Source organism: Oryx dammah, unplaced genomic scaffold, assembly GCF_014754425.2.
Source record: "Oryx dammah isolate SB20612 unplaced genomic scaffold, SCBI_Odam_1.1 HiC_scaffold_29, whole genome shotgun sequence".
NCBI classification, from domain to species: Eukaryota; Metazoa; Chordata; class Mammalia; order Artiodactyla; family Bovidae; genus Oryx; species Oryx dammah.
In genome coordinates this window covers 10,844,154-10,861,315 of record NW_024070213.1, presented here as the reverse complement: position 1 = coordinate 10,861,315, position 17,162 = coordinate 10,844,154, and the positions used below count along the sequence as shown (strand labels likewise).

The 17,162-nt window shown below is 43.4% G+C and overlaps 1 protein-coding gene across 11 annotated transcripts in view; it reads left to right on the top strand.

Moving 5' to 3' along the window:
- The first annotated feature begins 576 nt into the window (after positions 1–576).
- The window catches only part of BCL2L13 (BCL2 like 13), a 48,280-nt gene continuing 31,694 nt past the window's right edge, over positions 577–17,162 (top strand). For 4 of the 11 annotated variants that reach the window (XR_005719749.1, XR_005719748.1, XM_040233641.1 and 1 more), the window contains exons 1-2: positions 588–731; positions 8,708–8,878. Coding sequence is in view for 6 of the 11 variants with exons in the window: in XM_040233641.1 (XP_040089575.1) it covers positions 8,758–8,878 (121 nt within the window). In the remaining 5 variants the exon portion in view is untranslated. Of the gene's footprint in view, positions 732–8,707; positions 8,879–14,901; positions 15,010–17,162 lie in introns of those variants that run through there. The other 7 variants (XM_040233636.1, XM_040233633.1, XM_040233634.1 and 4 more) reach the window with 6 other exon arrangements.

The following is a 17,162-nucleotide window of genomic DNA, read 5'->3' as shown; positions in this document are numbered from 1 at the left end:
AGACATCTTCATCGCCCCCTAGAAAGAACCCGCGGACCGCACTAGCAGGGACACTGCCCAAAGGCCTTCTATCCTTCGGCCCCTCCTCCGGGCCGTCAGGCGTGTAGACACCGTGGCTCCCTTAGATTCCCTCGCGGGGCGGGTGCCAAAGCGCGCCTTCCTTGCGGCGCTGAGCCGCCCCCACTGCCCCGCATCCACTCCGCACCCTCGAGACCCAGATCCTCAGTGCTCCTGGCCGGTGCTCCCAGACCCGACGCTCCGTCAGCCGGCTCGCCTACACACACGCTGCGCCTGCAGCCGCTCCCGCAGGCTTTGCCCGCCTCCGCAGCCACGACGGTGGGCCCATCCCAGTCCGCCTCCTTCTCAGCGGCCCGCGGCCGCCGCCGGCGGCAGAACCATAGAGCTGCTCTCCGAGTGGAGAGTAGGTCAGGAGAGGGTGGTCCTTCCGGGTCATGTCTGCGAGAAGGCGGGTTGTGGGGGGGGCCTCCACCACCAAACCTCCGTGGTCCAGACTTCCGCTCCGGAGGGCGGATCCGCCCCCTTGCGGCGCGCCCGCGCCCCGCCCCAACGCCGGCGGTGACGGAAGCACGCCGGGGTGACCTCACCCGCCAACATGGCGGCGGCGGTAGATTAGGGCAGCGGGTCGGAGCCGCCGCTGCCACCGCGGGTTCGTGTGTGCAGCACCTGCCGCCGCCTCTTTCACCTCTTCGGGTTGCAGGGGCCTGAGCCAGGTGAGGGGAGTAGGGTCGCGGGCAGGCCGCGCCGGGCCCTCTCCCAGCGCCGCCGGAGGTGTCCGAAGGCCGACGCGGGAGACGAAGGAGTGAGAAGCTGAGGGCGCCGAGGCCAACCCGCTGCCCCGCCGACTTGCCTGGGCGAGGGTGGGCCTCGGGCGAGGGGTGCGTGCGCGGGGCTTGAGTCCTGGCTCCCGACCGCTAGCCGGGTCGCGGCTTCTCCCTGAGGTTCCCGGTCCCTCTCCCGGCGGCTCCGACGCCGCTGTCATTTGCTGTTACTATTATTTCACATGTTCAGTTTTCCCACCGGTGGAGACACACGGTTCGCGCTAGGTGGTCTCTCCCTTTGGTCTTTCTCCCACCATCCCAGGGCGTCCCTGAGTGTTTTTCCTTCGTGCTCGAACTTTCCAGGCCTAGGCTTGCCCGCAGGTCCTGGGCCCTGGCCGCCGCCCTGCGGAGTTTGCCCGCTGCCAGCACGAGCGCCGTTCCTCGCGGGGCCAGCTCGCTGTCTCTGCAAGTTTTAAGCGAAACAGACGGTCCCCCCACTCCTTCCTTTTTTTTTTTTTTCTTTTCTTTACTACTTGGAGCAAAACGAACAAGTCCTGCGAAACTGTCAGTGCGATTTCCCCGGGAGATTTGGTCCAAACCAGAATGCTGGTCTATGCCCTGACTTGTTGTGTGACCTTGGATGAGTTGCCACACCCTTCTAGTACCTTCTTTTTTTTTCTTCAGTCACCCAGAAAACTAAGCAAGTGTTTGTGTTGATAGTGAACTGTTGATACCTCACATATTCAGCTGGATAAACTTAAACACCGTAAATTGCAAATATTTAAACCTTTGTGGAATTTGCTTCGCTTGATAATAGACCGTTAGGGACTTTGAAATCCTTTTACTCCGATTGGTTAGGTACCATTCTCAGTTTTTTTTTTTTTTTTCCTTTCCCAAATGGTGAATTTACTTATGCTGTCCTGTATCCCTGTAGCTGAGTTCCGTTGAAGGATACATGTGGTTGAGTCCAACCTGTTTTGTAGAGAAAAGGTGCTCGTTACCACATCAGTTACTCAATATTTACTCTGTATCTTATTCGGCTAAGCTTTTAGGACAGGTGATTTGCAATAATAATGATTGTTTTAGGAATATGTTTCTTTTCTGAAACATTTTAGACATGCAAAACAAGTTTTAACTGTGGTCCTGCCTTCCTGCTTTTTTATCATGGTTTTTCAAACTTGATTTTGACGCATATCTGATTCCACATGAGTGTTCACCAAGAGTTATTAATTAATACGTATTAACAGGGTTGAATGGAGGGGGCTATTTTCAGAGTAGCTGATTGTTTTTTTAAACAGCTTTATTGAGGTACCATCAAGCTGTGCACGTGTATAGTCATGGACTGTAGAACTGTCATTGCAGTTTTCAACAGCCGAAAGAAACTCTGTGCCGGGTAGCAGTAACTCTTTATCCCCACACTCTCCTACCCAGGCAGATCTGTTTTACGTTCTGTCTCTGTAGATCTGCCAATTCTGGATATTTCATAGGAACAGAATTATACAATATGTGGGGTTTTGTGACTAGCTTTTTTTATTTCCATGTCGTAGCAGGTATTGGCAATTCATTCCTTTTTATGGCCACATAATATTGCAGCGTATGAATAGACCACATTTTACAGATTCACCAGTTAATGGGCAATTATTTCCAGTTTGACTGTTACATACTGCTGCTGTTAACCATTCATGTGAACTTTTTTTGCCAGGAGAGTGTATGTTTTCTCTGTCATATACTTAGGAGTGGAACAGAGAAGCTGACAGTTACATCTCCCATTTATGCGTGTTATCTCCATACATGGGAAGCCTGATTACTTACTGTGAAAGTCAAACTACATGTTTGTGGGGAGAGTGAGAGTGAGGCGTTACTCTGTAAGCACATTATCTTCGTATGCCAGCTGCTGAGTGGAGATGTTTGTGGATGGCTCTTAACACAGGATTGAACTGACCTCTTCAGTTAGGTGTGTTTCAGTTGGAAAGTGATGATGTACACTAAAATAATTTAGTGTCTGCTGAATTTTAAAATGAAATGCTTAGTTGAGTTTCTCAGTTGGACCCAAGTGAAATTTCTGCAGTTTCACAATATTTATTAGGATTATGTAACTTTTCTTTGGGAGAAACTTCTAGAATTCTATAAGAACTAATAAAGTATGGGTTAAAAAGATGAAGTTAAAAAGAAAAAAAATGAAGTTATTGGAGTTCATGTTAATTTCTGGAGCTCTAAAAAGAAGTCTTTATTCAAACCACCAATGGGACTGGAGTCTGGGAATCAGAAACTGTTAATTTCGTTTGTAACTGAATTATCTGTGGTCTCTCACATTTCTCTTTATAAATTGGTATTATAGATCTACTCAACTCCATTTGGAAGTATTTAACAATATAATAAGGTTACCATTTTATTTCGGTGGGAGGAAATGGTATTAAAAACAAAGCTTCCTAAAATAATATAAATACATCATGTTAAATTGTAATTGTGCTTGTATTAACGGTTCTGTGGGGTTAAGAAATACAATATAGGTGTGATATTCTAAGTCAGTATTTCTGAGGTTGGTGTTAGAAGTTTGTCTGTAATAGCAGCCAAGGTGGTGATGGTGAGCCAAGGTTGGGAAACAGCTGCAAGGTACCCAAGTTGCTGCATATTTGCTTCTCATAAGGTTTTAAAGCAGAATCTAATGGTTGCTCTAGGTGTTCTGGCTACCCTTCATACAAAATACCCAATTCCTACACTGCTGTCCTGGCATTTGCACTGGTCTTCATAGTAGAAATCCAGTTTTAGGGAAAGCAAACTGTTATTGTGAGATTGTGGGTTTGACATTGTTAATGAAGGATCGCCTATGTATAAACACGGATTAAGTTACCCTGGGCTTCCTCAGGCCATCCGTCTGGCTGACAGCTGCCTGTACCTTGAGAGAGGAACAAACTAAAGGTGTAAGGCAGAGAGAGAAACGGCTGGGCAGCACAGCTGTATTCAGTAGCTTGTTAGAATTGTGCAAAAAACAGGAGTTTCTATATTGAAGAACATTCTTGTGTGTAATCATTTCTTGACGCCAAGAATACTCACACCTACTTTGAATTAGGTGTTCTAGATGGAATGTAAAGAGTAACAGTGGCTGTGTCTTTCTCATCATTGGAAAGAAGCTTGTGCTGTCTCAGACAGGTGCGTCCTCTGGTGGATGAGGTAGTAGCGGACTGGACCTGAGCGTGGTCCCCTGCTTCCAGGAAGACTAGCTGCTGGGCTCAGAGCATGTGTCCTTTTCCTTTAACCAGTCCCTCTCCCTCCCCGCCATCACCCCATTCTCAAAATTAACAAAATTGCTTCTTTCGCTACTATGGGTGTCTGATATTTGGGACATTGCCTTGTTTTTCTACCGTTTCTTCCCGTTGTCACCCATGGGAGTATTTTCACTTCTGTGTCCTCTCACGCTGAGCGCTGCCAGGCTTGCAGGAGGTGTGTGTTGGAAGGGTGCAGGCCTGCGAGGTCAGAACTGAGGAGAGTGCTCTCCGCCAGGTGGTTGTGCTGTTCACCATCTCTTCTAATTTTCGGCAGATAAATTGTCTACTTCTGTCTCTCCATTAATAAAGTTGAGACTGCTACTTTTTCCTTCCGGTGTGGAGGATTTCTGTGACATTTTCTGTGACAGTACTTCAGCAGTGGAGGTCTCGTGCAAGGGGAATTTGTGGTATGTGTTCAAAACGCAGGAGCCCTTGGTTCAGCATGCTGACTGTAGTCTGCATAGAGTGTGCCGGAGGGAGTGGGTGCCCTGTTCCCAGAGCACCCAGCAGAGGGGCTGAGTGTACACTCGGCGTATTGTCGGTGCCGTTGAGAAATTGTAACTGAATACAAGTGCACTGGACATAAAATAGCCTGTCTTTTTAATTGAAGTTGATGTGCAATATTATGTTAGTTATACAGCATAGTGATTCCAAGGTTTTAAAGGTTACACTCCATTTACAGCTATTACAAAAATCGGCTATATTCCCGATGTTGTAGACACAGTAGTGTTTCTGAGGTCTGCCTGCCTCATCAGTTGAAGGAGCTGCCCCGGTGCTCTGAAACTGGCAGCTTAGGCAGAGTTAGAGGAGCTGGATGGATGTTTTAACCTCTGGGTGTGCTGTGTTTATGACTAGGATGTCAGAGACATGTGAAGCTTAAAGACTATATGCTAAACTGAAATGACTTAAATGTGTGTGGCCGTCTTCTTCCTTAGTGTGAATCATGAAGTGTAATAGAAGCATTCATCAACCGTGTGGATGTGTGGCTGCTGACATGTATACTACAGCTGAGGACTTCTTGTGAATAGGATGGTGAGTTTGGAAGGTGGAGAATTATGAAGTCATGACTAAGATGGCATTTGTTGTTGAGTCGCCAAGTCATGCCCAACTCTCTGGTCGGCTTTATGGCATTTATGGTTAGGCAGTTGGGATTTCTAAGGAAATTTCAAGAGCACTAGATTAAAAATCCTAGATGCTTTGTCTGTAGCATCTGGGTTGGTGTGTAATTAAAAGTGTCTTCAGAGATGTGGATTTCTGATAAATACAAGGAATTTTTTAAAGAATTCATTTTATTGTAGTATAGTTGATTTACAATGTTGTGTTAATTTCTTTCTCTTTTTTTCCCACACCATGTGGCTTGTGGGATCTAGTTCCCCAACCAGGGATTAAACCTGGGCCAGGGCAGTGAAAGCACCAAATCCTAACCACTGGACCACCAGGGAATTCCCAATATTGTGGAATTTCTGTTGTTGTTCAGTAGTTACGTCAGTCCAGCTCTTTTCGACCTCATGGACTGCAGTGCACCAGGCTCCTGTCCTTCACTATCTCCTGGAGTTAGCTCAAATTCATGATCATTGAATGGGTGATGCTATCTAACTATCTCATCCTCCTTTGCCCCCTTCTCCTTTTGCCTTCAATCTTTCCCAGCATCGGGGTCTTTTCCAGTGAATCAGCTCTTTGCATCAAGTGGCCAAAGTATTGGAGCTTCAGCATCAGTCCTTCCAGTGCATATTCAGGGTTGATTTCCTTTAGAATTGACTGCTTTGTTCTCCTTGCTGTCCAAGGGATTCTCAAGAGTCTTCTCCAGCACCACAGTTTGAAAGCATCAATTCTTCGGCGCTCAGCCTTCTTTATGGTCCAACTTTCACATCCATACACGAGTACTGGAAAAATCATAGCTTTGACTAAATGGACCTTTGTTGGCAAAGTGATGTCTCTGCTTTTTAATATGCTGTCTAGGTTTATCATAGCTTTCCTTCCAAGGAGTAAGTGTCTTTTAATTTCATGGCTGCAGTCGCTGTCCGAAGTAATTTTGGAGCCCCAGAAAATAAAATGTGTCGCTGTTTCCACTTTTTCCCCTTCCATTTGCTATGAAGTGATGGGACCAAATGCTATGATCTTAGTTTTTTGAATGTTGAGTTTTAAGCCAGCTTTTTCACTCTCCTTTTTCTCACCCCCATCAAGAGGCTTTAGTTCCTCTTCACTTTCTTCTATTTGAGTGGTATCTGCATATCTGAGGTTGTTGATAGTTCTCTCAGCAATCTTGATTTCAGCTTGTGATTCATCCAGCATGGCGTTTCACATGATGTACTCTGCATAGAAGTTAAATAAGCAGGGTGAGAGTATACAGCCTTGTTGTACTGTTTTCCCAACTGAACCAGTCAGGTGTTCTATGTGGTAATTTCTGCTGTACATCACAGTGATTGTTATGCATATGTACACATTCTTTTCCATCGTGATTTATCACAGGGAATATACTTCCTCGTGCTGTACAGTACGACCTTGTTGTTTATCCATTATAGTGTAGTTTGCATCTGCAAATCCCAAAGTCCCGATCCACCCCAGCCCTCCCTCTGCCCCCTCGGCAGCTGCAAGCCTGCTCTCTTTGTCTGCCAGTCTGCTTCTGCTTTGTAGCTGAGTTCACTCGTGTCATGGTTTAGATTCCACATGCAAGTGATGGCATACAGTATTAGTCTTTCTCTTCTGAATTATTTCCCTTAGTGTGATAATCTCTAGGTGCATCTGTGTGGCTGCCAATGGCATGATTTCATTCTTTATTATGGCTGAGTAATATTCCAGTCCATGCATGCAGGTGTGTGTGTGTGTGTGTGAGTAAACACAACATTTTTATCCATTCCTCTGTCAGTGGACATTTAGGTTGCTTCCACGGCTTGGCTGTTGTAAATAGTGCTGCCCTGGGGTGCCTGGATAAATACAAGAAGTTTGATTATAACAAATTCTAGAACATTCATCTTTTTTTTTTTTTTTAATTTAAATCATTATTCAGAAGATGAGTACTTCTTTGTTCCTCTTAACAAAAACAACTGAGACTTTGCAGAGGTTAAATTTTGTTGTTGATTTCCTCTGTTCTCCTCTCTTTCGGAACTTTACTTAGTAATTTATTCCTTGCTCTCTTTTTATTTCTCATCGGCTTTGACTGAATGTAAGCATGCTTAAGTCTCTTTCATTGTGACAAAATTAAAGAATTGTCAGACCCTTTGTCTCTGTTCTCAGACTCCTTTCTCCCCTTGAAACCAGACTTTTATGTTCATTCTTTTTAATCTCTTTATATAGTCACCCTTTTATTCTGTGTATTTCAAATTCTCCATACTTTCTTTCATTGTTTATTCATTTATCTTAGTTTGTTTAGTACAGATCTTAAATTTTGTCAACATTCCCTGTCTCTTTTTTCCTATTATTGGTTATCTGAATGTTTTTCTTTTATCAGATATTTCTTAAGATCTTAAAACAGTCTGTATCATTGCTTTAAGTAGAAAACAATTGTTTGGAAACCTTAATAAAACACTTTGGTTTGCAGTGACTATTAAGATACATAGCAGGAGTTAAAAGATACAAACTGATTATGATATAAATAAATCCCAAGTTTGTAACTTGCAGCCTGGTGAGCATAGTATATATAATTCTGCATGATATATTTGAAAGCTGCTAAAAGAATAGGTCTTTAAAACAGGGGTACATGGTAGGTAAAACAGTTGGGTACAGGTGGAGAAGTGGAGTTGGACTTGCCTTGATTAGGGTATAAGTTAAAGTACCTCCTGAAGAGATTCGAAATAAAGTTGACTTGAGGAAGAGTTCAGAGGCGGGCGGTAAAGGCGGGCAGAGTGGCTCTGCTCCGCAGCGCCATTCAGGGGCCCAGGTCTCTCCTGTCTTGTGCTGCCCCCTGGAGAGGTGTCTGCCATCGTCGCATTTCAAGTCCAGAGAGGAGGTGAGAGGAAGTCTGCAAGGAGAGGACCTCCCCCACCCCGCCACCACCCCATTGCACACACAGCTTCTCTCACTGCTCGGGCTCAGACTAGTCGTGTGGCACACGAAGCTGCGGACGAAACGGCAGGTGTCACCTGCAGCTGCACACCATGGACCCTGCAGAAATGTGAAGGCTTTAATAGTAGAAGAATGAGAACATATTGGCTGGGGGCTGGTGCAGCGTAAAGAGGGGGCAGAGCTACTGTTCTTGCCACAGAGGTGGAAGTAGGGTAACTGGGGGAGAGAGAAAGGGAAGTGTGCTTTTGACCTGAAATCTGAGTACATGCATTCCCACTGTAAGTAAACTGAAGTTATGTTTTTTAAAGATTACCAAGGATAAGTCTGAGAAATATTTATTTTGGTATTTAGTTGAATGGTTGGAGTTAATGGGAGAATGTATTGGCATGTAACAAACTTAAAAAAAAACACTATTTATTTGACGGCATCAAGTCTTAGTTGTGGCACTCAGGATATTCCGTTCTAGCTCAGGACTCTCGAGTTGGACTCTAGTTGTGTTGTGAGAGCTCAGTTGCCCCTGGGGCATGTGGCGTCTTAGTTCCCGACCAGGGATGGAACCCAGGTCCCCTGCATTGCAAGGTGGATTCCCAACCACTGGCCACCCGGGACATCTCAGTGTGTAATGAACTGTACACTAAAAAAATACTCTTCTGGTTTTAGGTTTTATACATCTGTAAGTAGACTTTTTCGGAGCTCTGCCGGCCACCCCCATGGCGTCCTCAACTACCGTGCCTCTAGGATTTCACTATGAAACGAAGTACGTGGTTCTGAGCTACTTGGGACTCCTCTCTCAGGAGAAGCTGCAGGAGCAGCATGCTTCCTCACTCCAAGGTATCGTCTTTGGCTTGGGGTTGAATTAAGTAGTAATAATTAATGTGTGCCAAAATGTGTGTCTGAGCACTGTACGGCCATGGCTGTGAGTTTGAATAATGCTATCAGCTCTTAAAGACTAACACTTCACTCTTTCCCTTCCCAACCCCTGATCCATTCCCAGAAGCATGACTTTTATTTTTTTTTTAATAACTTGATTTTTTTTTTTTTTTTTTTTGGTTGCACCACTTGGTTTAAGAGATCTTAGTTCCCTAACCAGGGATTGAACCTGTGCCCCTTGCAGTAGAAGCATGGATTCTTAACCCCTGGACCACCAGGGGAGGCCCACCAGCTCATATTTTGAATGATTGCCGTTGGTAGAGGTAAAAAACATACTAAATACATGTAAATAAATAGATCTACATCTGCCTTTGGAGATTTCCTACTTAACAGGATATAGATTAGAATTAAATAATTATTTTTGAAGTTTATAACAAGTTCTTAGAATTATGTTTTTTTCAAGGTAAGTTTCTTTAATTGAAGTATAGCTTATTTACAATGCTGTATTAGTTTCAGGTGTGCAGCAGTGATTTAGTTATAGATAAATGTCAGTTCTTTTTCAGATTCTTTCATCTTCTTGGTTGTTACGAAATACTGAGTATTTCTCTGTGCTGTACAGTAGGTCCTTATTTGTCTGTTCTTTATATAGTAGTAAGGATATTAGATTTAAACAGTGGATTAATCTCTCAGACTTAGAGAGTTTTTAGCACAGTTGTTTGTATTGTATTTTAATTTGCCAGACGAAGCTTACTAGAGTCTAAATTAGTCTTCCTCATTAATATGTAACATTATTTTCTTAAATATTCTCATCACAGATTTTACTGCAGCCATGGAGGTAGTTCTTATCTGCTGCTGTTTTAACTCAAGAAAGTATCCTGTTGTGATTCAGAAAAGATGGGCTCCCATAGCCATTCCAACTATAGGGATGACCAGAGATGTCTTAACAGAGCTTGTAAATGCTGACATATAACTCGAGAGTGTGTTGTGTTTTAAACATCAAATCATATTTTGAATTCACTGAGCTCAGTAGCTATTTACACAAAATTACATCAAAATAGCTTCAAAGACACCATAAAAGAAAATTTTTTTCCTACTAAGATTTATTATTTAAATAATATACCAAATATTTAATTTATTATTTCCCCAAACTCAGACAGCAGCTATTTTATTTTCTGTTGTCTTCTGATATTACTCAATATTCACATAGTTTTCAAGAGCTTCCCAGGAGGCACTAGTAGTGAAGAATCCACCTGCCAATGCAGGAGATTCAAGAGACATGGGTTTGATCCCTGGGTCAGGAAGATCCCCTGGAGAAGGAAATGGCACCCGACTCCAGTGTTCTTACCTGGAGAATCCCAATGGGCAGAGGAGCCTGGTGGGCTGCCGTCCACGGGGCCAAAAATAGTGGACGTGACCGAGCACTGCTGCAGAGGTTTTGAACAGTTGTAACAATTGATCACAGTGATTGTGGTGATTTTTCCCCCCCACCATTTTATCATGTTTACATGTTTTTGTATTGTATCTCCATTATTGCATGTCTAAACGTTTCCATCTTTTTAAACATTGATAGACTGCGATACAGTTTTTGGTTTACCATAGGACCCCTTTTATCTAGGTCACTAACACTGGTAATAGGGCTTTTACTGAAGAAGTCAAGGCAAGAAGGAATTCTAAACAAAGTGGTTGTTATAAGAAATTTTAGTTAAAATGTTAATAAATGTACGTTTACTTAGTAATTTTGGTGTATGGTCAAGGCATTTTTCTTTCTGAATATGAATCTGTTGATTGGAATTCCATGTCGTCTTTCTACCATAAACTAAACTTCCACATCTATTATGTGCACTTTAAAATTTATGCTTAGAGTGGAGTAAGCACATAGAAGCATTTGTAGTTTCATTGAAGTGCAGAGTCCTAAGCACTGGATTGCCAGGAAGTCCCAGTATTCCCAATATAATAGATAGGCTGGGAGAACGATAACTGACTCTTGGCAGGCACATGCCCTGTACACGTGTGCTGGCTGGCGTCTACCATCTGTCTGCATGTGCTCCACCTGCAGTGGGTCTGGTAGCTCAGCACATTGTTTGTAGAGAGGGTAGTGAAGAGCAGTTCTTTATGTTGCTTCCCCCTACCGCTAATGGTTATTTACCTTTGTAAATTGTCCAGAGTCAAACTGCAGAACCAAAAAGGAGCGAGCAGTCATGTGGTCGCTGCACCTGCCTAGTTATTTCATTGCCAGCCATGGAGAGGGCTCGATCAGAGGAACTTAGCCTTCAGTTTGTCGTGCTCGGCACACACAGGGACGCTGGGGCTCCTGCAGGCCACCCCTCCCAGCCACCCACCCCTCCAGTTTACATGCAGTGAAAGCCATCCATTATTTCATGTAACACCTGATTAAGGTAATTGTCAGTAGAATCTCAATTAGCATAACAGGGGTAGTAATTTTGCAGTGTTGACCTCAGCACCCCAGACTCAGCCAAGTGAGTAAGTCCCAGACAGACTAATTGGTCTTTTTTCAGATAATCACTTCCTTTCTTTTGGCCATGCTGTGCAGCAGGTGAGATCTCAGTTCCCAGACCAGGAATTGAACCCACACCCCCTGCATTGGAAATGCAGAGTCTTAACCACCTGCTCTCCAGGCTTGAAACATTACAGTCATCCTTTACCTCTCATCTCTGCTTCCTTCCTCTTTCTTTCCCTCTTTCTTTGTCTACTATTATTAACTGTTTGAGTTCTGTGACAGTTCTCCATTTTTGTTTAAATCCTGCCTCAGGATTTGAAAGAAATGTCTCCTGATTTTTCGCCTTCATTTCCTGTGTTCTCCATCATGTAATTTGAAGGCCACAAGCAAGCTGCACTTTCTTACATTACCTCTCACATCAGGAACCCACAGGTGCTCTTTTTCCCTCAGTCTGCCCTACAGAAGACCCCGTTACCTGTTGTGTCTCCTGGCTACTGTTGCTTTAGACTGTCAGTGAGCCATGCATATTCCTATTAATTTGTTCGCTTGAGCTGAGTTGCCCCTGTGACAGTTGTTGTTGTTCAGTTGCTAAGTCATGTCTAACTCTCTGCAAGCCCATGGACTTCAGCACACTAGGCTTTCTTGTCCTTCACTACCTCCCAGAGTTGCTCAAACTCATGTCGGTTGAGTCAGTGATGCCATCTAACCATCTCATCTTCTGTTAACACATCTTCTCCTCTTTCCCTCAGTCTTTCCCAGCATCATGGTCTTTTCCAGTGAGTCAGCTCTTTGCATCAGGTGGCCAAAGTATCGGAGCCATAGCATCAGTCCTTCCAATGAATATTCAGGGTTGATTTCCTTTAGGATTGATTGGTTTGATCCAAGGGACTCTCAAGCACCACAGTTCAAAAGCATCCATTCTTAGGCACTCAGCCTTCTTTATGGTCCAACTTTCACATCCATACATGACTATTGGAAAAACAATAGCTTTGGCTCTACAAAACTTTGTTGGTAAAATGATGTCTCTGCTTTTTAATACGCTGTCTAGGTTTGTCATAGCTTTCCTTCCAAGGAGCAAGCATCTTTAATTTCATGGCTGCAGCACCATCCAAAGTGATTTTGGAGCCCAAGAAAATAAAATCTGTCACCGTTTCCACTTTTCCCCATCTGTTTGCCATGAAGTGGTGGGACCAGAAGCCATGATCTTGGTTTTTGAATGTTGAGTTTTAAGCCAGCTTTTTCACTCTCCCCTTTCATCCTCATCAAGAGACTTTAGTTCCTATACTTTTTGCCTTTAGGGGTGGTATTATCTGCATATCTGAGGTTGTTGATGTTTCTCGCAGCAATCTTGATTCCAGCTTGTGATTTATCCAGCCCAGGATTTCGCTTGATGTACTCTGCATATATTAAATAAGCAGGTGACAGTATTCAGCCTTGTTGTACTCCTTTCCCAATTTTGAACCCATCTGTTGTTTCATGTCCAGTTGTTAACTGTTGCTTCTTGACCTACATACAGATTTCTCAGGAGGCAGGTAAGGTGGTCTGGTATTCCCATCCCTTTAAGAATTTTCCAGTTTGTTGTGATCCACAGTCACAGGCTTTTGCATAGTCAGTGAAGCAGAAGTGGATGTTGTTCTGGATTTCCTGTGACAGTGGTTCCTGATGATTCCCCAGACCTGTTTCTCTTTCTGTCTGAGGCATGAAGAAAATTGCATCTAAGCAGGGCCATGAGACTGGCCCTAGCCAGTGAAACTCAGGTGCTGGGGTTTGTGTCACTTCCAGGCTGTGGCATTTAAGGGCCAGTGTGCCTTCTCCCCATTGTGTTCCCCTTGCCTGTGGTGTGTGTAGGCTGATTGAAGGGGGAGAGGTGTTCCTGAGTTAGCAGTCATGGGAGCACGCCGCCCCCTGCAGGCAGGGCTGCTGAGTCACAGTAGCACACCGTCTTCTTGCCTCCAGTCCCAGGATTAGAGGTGGCGCACACGCACACAGGAGGGACGCACCTTTGGGCTAAGTTGCTGAAGTCACCGCCCTTATTTATTATTGCAGCCTGGATTCTTGTCCTCATTAGTGTGTCTCCCCTGTATGCACATTAGGGTGACCAGCTGTCCAGTTTGCCCAGGCTTGAGTAAAACTGGGAAAGTCCTGGGCAAACTAGATGAGTTGGTTACTCAAATACATACATATGTTCCCATCTGCCCAGATTCCACTTACTTATGATATTTTTTAACTGTAACAAACTTCACGGTCCACGAAAACCAGGCCTTTTCAAGCCCTGTGATTTATTAAGTTTGTAAAGACTTACATATTTATGTGAGCCTGTGTTAATCAGATTTTTTCCTTCTGTGTGAGCATAGAACTTTTTTCTACCCAAATCTTGTAGGTCTGAGAGGTTTACCTGCTTTGATGTTTCTGTTTTGCTTTTGAAATTTGGTTGTCACCCTTGTATTGCTTCCTTAAGCCCAAGTACACAGTATCGTATGTAAATGCAGATGTGTGTGCTGACCTCTTGGGGAAGCTTGGGCTCTAACTGCTGTCTCTGCTGCTTTGCTCTCCAGTTTGTTATCTGAAGCCTGAGGGAGTCTCCCTTCTGTGCCGTGCTGTTATAAATAGAGCCTCTGCAGCGTGCATTGGTGCAGTGTGATTAGGGTTTGGTTTCAAGTTCATGAAGCAATAGGTGTGAGAAAAAGAGGCTAAAGAAGGTGGCCCTATCATTACTCAATATTTCTGTCACATGAAATGTCTTTCATTTTTTCCTCAGTGAGTCATGTGCTGGGTGCATAACTTCTCCTTAAATAGTTAACTCTGTGCTTTTCCAAACGTTGTCAGCTCGACTGGACTCCTTTAGTTTGTGTTGAATGTGTTCCGCGTTATATGTTCTGACTAGCAGAAGTCCTGCCGGTTTGTGTATGTGATCCCAAATAACACCTTGTTACGTTCAGCTTTGCTTGTATTAGTACAGAGCACCTTGCTGTTGTAGTCATTAATAGGGATTCACTAAGACATGTCTTAGGTTAGGAAGGAGAGGAGACTCATGTCTGTTGATGAGTAATGTGACTGTTGAATGCATGTCATGGTGCTGGCTGGCTATTCATCCAGCTGTAAACACTGATCCCCCATGCTGCTCTCCCCTCCCCCTCTAAGCAGACACTGCTCTCCTTCTGTCTCTGCGAGTCTCATTGGAGTGAGATGGCACGGTGTCTGGCCTCTTGTGTCCAGCTTGTTTTGCTTAGCGTCGTGTCTGTAAAGGTCACCTGTGTTGCAGCGTTTTTCAGACTTTCACTCCTTTTTAAGGCTGACTCATGTTGCCTTGTGTGTAGAAAGCTTGTTTTGTTTACCCAATCATCTGGCTGGTACATATTGGGTTATCTCTGCCTTTTGATGGTGGTGAATAACGCAGTGATGTAAATTGGTGTACGAATGGTCTGAGTGTCAGCTTGCCATTCTTTGGGGCGTATACCCAGGTGTGAAATGGCTGGGTCATCCTACGTTTAAGTGTTTTGAGCACACGCCACCCTTTCTTCCCCAGTTGCTGCATTATTTTACAGTCCAGTCAGCTGTGCCCAGGGGTTCTGATTTCTCCACACCCTCACCGGCATTGCTGTTTTCTGCCCTTTTGTCGCAGTTCTCCTAATGAGTAAGAAGTGGTATCTCCTTGTGATAGCTCATTTCTTTTTATTGCTGAGTAATATTTCATTGTGTGGATGTACCACAGTTTGTTTATCCATTCACCTATTGAAGAACATCTTGGTTACTTCCAAGTTTTGGCAGTTACATATAAAACTCTGATAAACATTCTGTGCAGCTTTTGTATAGATGTGAGTTTTTAACTCACTTGGATAATACAAAGGAGCATGATTGCTAGATCTTATGGTAAGAGTATGTTTAGCTTTGTTAGAAAATACTAAGATGTGTTCTAAAGGCGCTGTACTATTCCCACCAGCAGTATAAGAGGGTTCCCGTTTCTCTGCTTCTTTACCAAATTTGCTGTTCGTGTTTTAAAATATTCTTTACTTATCTGGCAGCACAGGGCCCTAGTTGGCTGCGTGTAGGAGTTGAGGCATGTGGACTCTTAGTTGAGGCATGTGGCATCTAGTTCCCTGACCCGGGATTGAACCCACGCCCCCTTCATTGGGAGCACAGAGCCCTAGCCACTGGACTGCTGGAGCAGTCCCTGTTGTTCATATTTTTTTGCTTATAGCTATCCTGGTGGTGTGCAGTGGTAGCTCACTGTGGTTTTAATTTGCAGTATTCTTGCCTGGAGAATCCCATGGACGGAGGAGACTGGTGGGCTACAGTCCACGGGTCGCAAAGAGTCGGACACGACTGAGCGACTTCACTTTCTTTCACTTAATGTCTAAGGATGCTGAACATCTTTTCATGTGCTTACTGGCCATTTGTATAACTGGAGAAATATTCATATACTTTGTCCATTTTAAAATTGGGTTATTTGTGTTTCTGTTAAATTGTAAGAACTCTTTATAGCAGACCCTTGTAAGAGGTGTATATATATATATATATATATATATATATATATATATATATATAGATAGTTCCAGATAGTATCTTCCATTTTGTGCTTTGTCTTTTCTCGGACATATAGAAGTTTTAAATTTTTATAGAGTCTTGTTTATATTTTCTTTGATTTCTAGTTTTTTGGTGTTATATCTAAGAAACAATTGCCTAATCCAGGGTCACACACATTTTCACCTGTTTACTTCTAAGAGCTTTACACTTTTTAGCTCTTCAATTTAGATCTTTGATCCATTTTTAATTAATTTTTTTTATTACCATTTAGGAATTTTTAAAAATTTTAAAAATTGAAGTTAGTTGATTGACAATGTTGTGCTAATTTCTGCTGTACAACAAAGTGAGTTAGTTACACATATATACATTATTTTTTTATATTCTTTTCCGTTATGATTTATCCCAGGAAATTGGGTATAGTTCCCTGTGCTGTACAGTAGGACCTTGTTGTTTGTTGAATTAATTTTCTTATGTGACGTGTGGGGGTCCAGATTCATCCTTTTATGTAGGAATATCAAGTTGTTCCAGTGCTGTTTGTTGTAAAGCCTATAGTTTTCGTCATTGAATATCTTTTTACCCTTATCAAAAATCATTTGACCTTAAATATTATGGGTTTGTTTCTGGCTCTCAGATTCCGCTTGTTTATATGTCAGTTCTTACACCATTACCACATTATGTTGACTGCTTATAGCTTTGTAGTAAGTTCTGAAATTGTGAAGTATGAGTAATCCTTCACCCTTGTTCTTTTTCAAAATTGCTTTGACCATGTTCTGTCTTTTGCAGTTCTGTTTGAATTTCAGAACTGAGTTGTCCATTCCCAGAGGCAGTTGGAATTTTGATGGGATTGCACTGACTCCATAGGTCAGTTTGGGGAGTATCACCATCTCAGGTCAGCTTTCAGGCCAGTCTTATAATCTGATCCCAGGTTCTGGTTCAGTTCCCTATTCCTGGGGATGTGCGCTTTTTAAGTTTCTTCTCGGGGCTTTCTGTGAGGAACAGGAGATGTTTGATCCTGACTGCTTTGAACCCGGACTTTGAGTGGGTGCTCACTGGACTTTCTTGTCTAGTCTGAACATCTGCATTCTGGTCAAAACAAAGATTGTGGAGCACTGCCCCACACCTGCTGAACCAGGTGCTCCATGGGGCCTGGGAATCTGTATCTTTACTTATTGCTTCATTATTGCTTAATATTCTCTTGGTACTTCTAATGTGCCCCAGTTTAGGGAACCATAGATTTAGAAAACATTCTTGCTCTCAGAGGTC